Source organism: Taudactylus pleione, unplaced genomic scaffold (assembly GCF_031769625.1).
Source record: "Taudactylus pleione unplaced genomic scaffold, aTauple2 ptg000178l, whole genome shotgun sequence".
Taxonomy (NCBI): domain Eukaryota; kingdom Metazoa; phylum Chordata; class Amphibia; order Anura; family Myobatrachidae; genus Taudactylus; species Taudactylus pleione.
The window spans coordinates 1154564-1160965 of record NW_028284580.1 but is presented as its reverse complement, the minus strand read 5'-3'; the positions used below and the strand labels follow the sequence as shown (position 1 = coordinate 1160965).

The 6402-nt window shown below is 45.1% G+C and overlaps 1 protein-coding gene across 5 annotated transcripts in view; it reads left to right on the top strand.

The window, feature by feature from the left end:
- Nucleotides 1-263: 263 nt before the first annotated feature.
- Nucleotides 264-6402, top strand: part of SIMC1 (SUMO interacting motifs containing 1) — a 54935-nt gene continuing 48796 nt past the window's right edge. For 4 of the 5 annotated variants that reach the window (XM_088475763.1, XM_088475764.1, XM_088475762.1 and 1 more), the window contains exon 1: nt 264-493. In XM_088475763.1, coding sequence (XP_088331889.1) covers nt 383-493 — 111 coding nt within the window. In that variant the 5' untranslated portion in view covers nt 264-382. Of the gene's footprint in view, nt 531-6402 lie in introns of all 5 variants that reach the window. The other variant, XM_088475765.1, reaches the window with a different exon arrangement.

The window sequence follows — 6402 nt, the reverse complement described above, 5'->3', positions numbered from 1 at the left end:
GCTAGAGATGTTAATCCGCAGTAAATGTCCCATAACTTCCAACATTTCTTAGATACAAGGTTCTTGTATCCACAGACAAGTCAGCCTCTGATACTAACAACTGTACTACACAAGTACACAACCTGTCCCATCCCAGGTCGTGCAGCATGATTATGTAGTTCCACAACAGCACACGCTGCTCTCATCATACAGACAGACAGCAGCGCGGACATAGCATAGGATAGCATACCCATAAGCTGTATATACGGCGGCGGCAATGGGAAGTGATCTATGAGGCGCTGCGGGCAGGGGGCGGCGCGAGGAAGGAATCTGTCCGTTGTGATGGCGCCGCCTCCGCACAGGCACCAGCCCGGGGTCGGTCTCTGGCGCTGGGGGACGCAGTATGGCTGATCTCATCGTCATCTCTGACTCAGAGGAATCGGAAGGAGAGCCGGCTGGGGCGATAGATTGGATTGGGCTAAAGCGGAGACGACCGGGCAGTCCCGGTGCCCAGGTGAGCGGCAGCACGGGGACCCCTCCCCCCTTGTTTGGTAATTGCTCCCCACTCCTTACTATGTTAGTGTGGGTGTGTGTATGTCTTATTATTCTGAGCATAATCCAATGCTTCTTCATTTACTTTATTATTAGCCTCACCTGGTCTATATACAGGGCTCCATTTAAACAGTTGTGAAATGCTCTATATCCGTGGTAAATGACTTTCTCACAGTGGGGATACCACAGGGACATGTAAGATGTCCTCAGTGGTCTCCCAGTCTTTCATCAGTTTGTTTCCACAAGTATGGTCTTGATCAACACCAGTATGGTCCTGAGCCGCACCAGTATGGTCCTGATCAACACCAGTATGGTCCTGAGCCACACCAGTATGGGGGAGTGACCTGCTGACTATATACTGCGATAAGCTCTGCTTGCTGCGCTTCTACAGTAGGTGGAAGCCTAAAGCCATGGCAGGATGGCATTATGCTGCACTTGCCTATCTGTGATTCTCTGTTTGTGCAACTTATGTTTTGGGCATGTGCACTACTGCTAAAAATGTAAGTTTTGACTGGGCATGTGTGACCTTATCGTCTCATACATGCCCGGTGTGGAGACAATTGTCTCAGCTAAGTGTGAAAGTACAGACTGCTGAGAGACAGGGCCTGATTCAGTATGGAACGCAGCTGCTAATGCTTGCCAAAGCTCAGCTGGTATAAAGACGCCCACTGCTGCTTTCTCACATCAGTCCACTGTCGCTCTTCTGCGTAAATACCGGTACCATCGACACACATCAAACACTAACAGCAGCATTTACAGCAGGTCTGACCTGCTGCAGACATTGCAAGTGTCGTCGCATGCGGTGGGCTCTCTAATTTATGTAGTAGCCGAGGGTTTTTTGGAATTTCAAGATTTATTTATTTTTTTACCACAAAGGCATATGAAGCCTACCACTACCTACAAAAATCTCTATAAATAGAGCCCAGTCTGTCTCAGTGAGCAGAAAGTGTTGACATATTATCACCCTTGGGACATTAAACAATACTATTGTGATTAAGGTGACATTATAAACAATTGGCATTCCTTTTGCCCACCAATCAGTATTTACAGCAGAAATGGTCATTGCCAACAATGTATGGAGGCAGAGCTGGAGGGGAGAGTGGGTTCAGGCTGATGACACCTCTGATTTCTCAGCCAGTGATCTGACGAGTCTGAAATCAGTTGAACTGCCTGTTACTTCAGACTCCTTAAATCACTGGCTGAGAGATCTGAGGCGTCATCAGGCAGCCCCACCCCAGTGCTCAGCCTCCCCTGTCCTTCCGTCTGGCTCTGCAGGGCCGCAGAAGCTGACAACTGGCAACAGCAGAGAACCGCAGTCAGAGCCAGGTCTGACTCTGTGAGTAAGTGCAGACTGGGGGTGGATCAGCCGATGGGGGAATGTGTGCTGATTAGTGACTCTCTGCCCTACCTTGTCACCCTCTGCTTCCCATGTCGCCTACGGCCATCATCTGCCTGTCACTCCCTCTTCCTGCCACTTCTGTCCCCTGTGGGACCCAAGCTGTTACATCATGTTCTGTTTAGTTTATTCTTTCCTGTTACTATAAGTAATGCACTATAGATGATAGGCTACAGGAAGTCAACTTTTAATCTGACTTTAATTGTTATTAACCCCCTCCCCCCCCTATAATTTGATTAGTTTACAAGTAGCTGGCCCCCGTCTCCCTGACGGCTTAATCCGGCCCTGTACGGAGGACTTGGTTTGCTACTAGGAAACCGTATTGTGAGTGGCCCAGTTGATCAGGATGCTACAAGCGTCCAACCTGCCACCATGCATTTTTTTACTGATGCTTTAAAATGGCTATTTTTAAGGATATAGACAATAGTCATTTGAAAGTGAAAGGAAAACCTCTACACTGAAAAGTGAAAAGGGCTGCTAGCTTTAGCTGCACAGACAGGTACAGCAAGTTAAGTGTAGAGAGATGAGTTCGCACTAGTGATGGGGTAAATAGTTATAAGCAATCTATTTTTAAGTTATTAGTGAAAGTGAATCAAAGTATACCAACGTAATGGTCTATCACATATAGCAAATTCTGGATGACTCAATGTTGGTGGTGCGCCCACAAAATTTGTGCAATACACACATAACAAGGAGTTTTTGCAAAGAGTCAGATAATGAGGGAAAAATTAGTATATTAAAACTTAACATTTAATTAAGAACCTTGCTAAAATAGATTCTCTTCAAATAGGTAACTTACACATAAAACAAAACACAGAAAATTATATATATATATATATATATATATATATATTATATAATGTGTGTAAAAATATCGCAATCAGGATCACAAAAGTAAAGTAATAAAAGCTAATTATTCACCTTGTATCTAGAATCAAATAGTAGCAAAGAGCAGAGGAATGTTTATAATAAATCTGTAAGTGTTATCTGCTAGTAGTATGGGCAAGGTTATAAATAGGCGAACATGTAAAATTTAATGGATCTCTCTTCCTGTCTCCACTGTTAAGAATCACAGTGGGTTTAGGGAGAACACACACAAACAAATAGACTGAATGGTAAATAGGTGCTACTCATGCAGTAATCTAATATACACAGCAAAAAATAATAAATTTGTCAGCATGTAGCCACCTACAAGTCTAATTCTCCAAGTTTGCTGTAACCGTCCGTAATAGGTCATGGAAAATTAAATCAGTATATTGAGTTAACATAAGATCCCAAGCAGCAGTCAAAAAGATAATACACCATGTAACAAGATCAAACAGTACCGAACTGGTATAATGTAATGCACAGTTACACTTGTGTCATACATAGTAGGCATGTGTCACATGGTAAAGGTGTATAAGAGCACTGCTGAAGGAAGTAAGGTCTGTGGTGAGATAAACGCAGAATCACTTCTACTGTCTCAATCAAACGGGATGAGAGAGTGAAAACTGCGTGACACCCAGAGGAACAACAGAAAGGCACTTCTGCTGTCTGAGGAAAAGCTGTGTCTCTCCCCTGTTACCTGGAAGGCATTGCAGGGAGAGTCGCACGCTGGGAACTCAGATGAGAGCGCGTGGAAATGATAGTGAAAGTACCTTGCCAGGGTAGTCAGTAGACCTGGGCTGTAATAGTGTGTGGGATCCAAGAGCTAATGCAGTCTGCAGGACGTGCGTTTTGCCGGGGTGGCATGGTCACCAGGTACAGCAAGTTTTCTGATAACATCTAATGGTCTTTATTGTGAAGTGTAGTTATTTATACACCTTTGCCACTGCCGCAAAAACTCGGGTTATTGCCATGTCAACCCAGGTTGCGGCTCAGTGGAAAAGGCTCCTAGGGAAAAATCCCGGGTCGATTGTCCCGAGCAGGTTTCTACACGGTTAAGACGCGAGTAGCTCAGTGTAAACTGGTACAACATGCTGATTCGATGAATTTGGAAGCTGTCTGTGACGGCTGTCACTGGGGAGGGAGATTACAGGCTCTGCCTCTCAGCCAATGAGCGGTTCCCACCATTGAAGTCAATGGTGGGAACCGTTCATTAGCTGAGAGGCGGAAGGCTCGCCTCTTTCAGCCAATGAGCGCTCAGCAGCGGGATTTCCATAGTGATACCCCGCCGCTGAGCTCTCATTCGGGAAGTACCGTCTTTACAGGACGGTAGTATTTTCCGCTGGTTCGCGTATTTCGGTGTTTGTTTTGTTTTGTTTTTTGCCAAGACCACATGGATTGTCTACTTTGGAACGAAGAGGACCCGGATTTCGCATAGGAGAAGATGAGTATGGATATTTTTTTATTTTTACAGGTACCCTATGGATTCTACTGGAGAAGGGGACCGATGGGCTACATAGGTGAATATGTACATGTGTCTGTGCATGTATGTTTAATAGACTTATACTTTGTACGGTGTGTGTGTGTGTGTCCTGTGTTTGTTTTAATAGTGCTTTTGCTATGGAACTATAGGTACCAGTGGGCCTGTAATGTCCCGCATGCTGGTACTTCTCCAAGTACCAGCATGTCGGGGAGGCTTGCTGGGATCTGTAGTTCCACAGCAAAAGACAATATTTTTACTTTTATCAAATGCACTACAGCACACTGTCAACCCGGCACCCGCCGCCCCAGGGGTGCTGGGGAGAGTCCCCGTATTTTGTACAACCAGCACTGGGTCACTAAAGCCCGGGGCTGGTTGCTCTTTTGGGGGAGGGGCCACGCCATTTATTTTTTCACTGATCCCATCCATGCATCTGTGTTTATTTTTACTACAGACAGATGCACGCATCACGGATATCCCTGCACCGTGCAAGCATCTGTCTGCTATCCTGCACGATCTAAAGATCGGCAAAACTTTAGATCGTGCATGATAGATCTTGTAACACATTGTGCAGCTTTTGCTGCACATCGTGTCCTGGAGTGCCGGGGAGAGTTTAAGGGAAATGCTCACAATATTGCATCATGAGCACAGTGCGTAGTGTGTAAGCACCTTTAGTTTTTTTTTTTGTTTTTTTTTACATGTTGACGCATAATGCCGCAAATAATGCTACATTTGTAGACAACCAATAGGGGTACATAGCAGCCAATTACTGCTTGATTAAAGAGGAATGCTCTGATAATTTAATGGGGTCAGTTCAATTAGGAGCAAATTTGCAAGTGCGAGTTTGTCTCATGAAACTCACACTTCGCACAAATGCTTGCTCCCGAGAATCATGCAATCCAATTAAAAATGCCAACTCTCACTACTCGCAGTGAGGATGGGTGAATTTCCTATAGCATGTGACTTGGGAGAAGAGCATGAAAAAGTGGGAAGACCATCCTGGACCACCAAAAATGTATAATTTCGTTAGCAGACCGTATAGAAGGCTAGATCGCAAAAATAAGAAGAGAAAGGTAAGAAGTTTCGAGGTGTACTAGCGACCACAAAAATATAATTCAAAAGTTGTAAACTTTATTGGTATGTATTAAATATATCAATCTTATAAGTTAAAATAGGTGAAATATAAAACGAAAGAACATGAGAAAAATTAAAAATAGTAAAGTGTATTAAAATATATGTTCAACAAAACAATCGTTGTCTGTGTTGTTCCGTTTCCGTATATAACTTATCACAGCTAATTGCTTATTATACCCCTTTTACACCAGAGCAAAAACCTGGGTTTTTGCTGGGTCTACCCAGGTTGCAGCCCAGTGTAAAAGGGTCCGTGAAAAATAACCTGGGTCAAATGACCCGGCAATCCAACCCAGGTAACTACGAGGGTCGCACCCAGGATGGGCCTGGGCAATGGTGCAGTGTAAACTGCGCAACCCGGGTTATCCGACCTGGGTCATGCCTAAAATGAGCTGATTGGTGGTTGTGGAGCAGTCACTTTCCACTTTTTAGGACCTAACAAGTTTAGCAGGGCAGACCCAGGTTCAGTGTAAACGTGCCTGACCTGAGAATAATCCAGATCGATGGTGCCGTGTAAACGGTGTCTGACCTGGGTTGCCATGTCTGAAAATCCAGGTCGGATCAGGGTTTTTGGTGGAAAAGAGGTATTCTACCCCTTTCAGACATACTGAGATTCGTATGTGTGAAAGGTACCTACCCGGGAACACGTTCCCGGGTAGCCGCCCCTGCAATCGACCAGGGTTTTTCCCGGGACTTAAGTCCCGGTAAATTACCCTGCTTCTGTCTGAATGGTGCTACCCGGGAATTTAATACTCCCGGGCAGCAGCAAGCAGCTTTTGCATGTAGCTGACAGCGCAGAGCGTCCTATAGGATGCTCAGCACTACTGTTTTGAGCTGACAGCGCAGAGCGTCCTATAGGACGCTCAGCGCTGCTGCTCACCACCCCCAGCACCAGCCGGCTGTGCCACAGCGGGCCGCCCGCACTCCCGCTGGACCACCAGGGAATTAAAATAAATGTTAAAAAAATTATAATAATAATAAAAAAATAAAAAAAACTCCA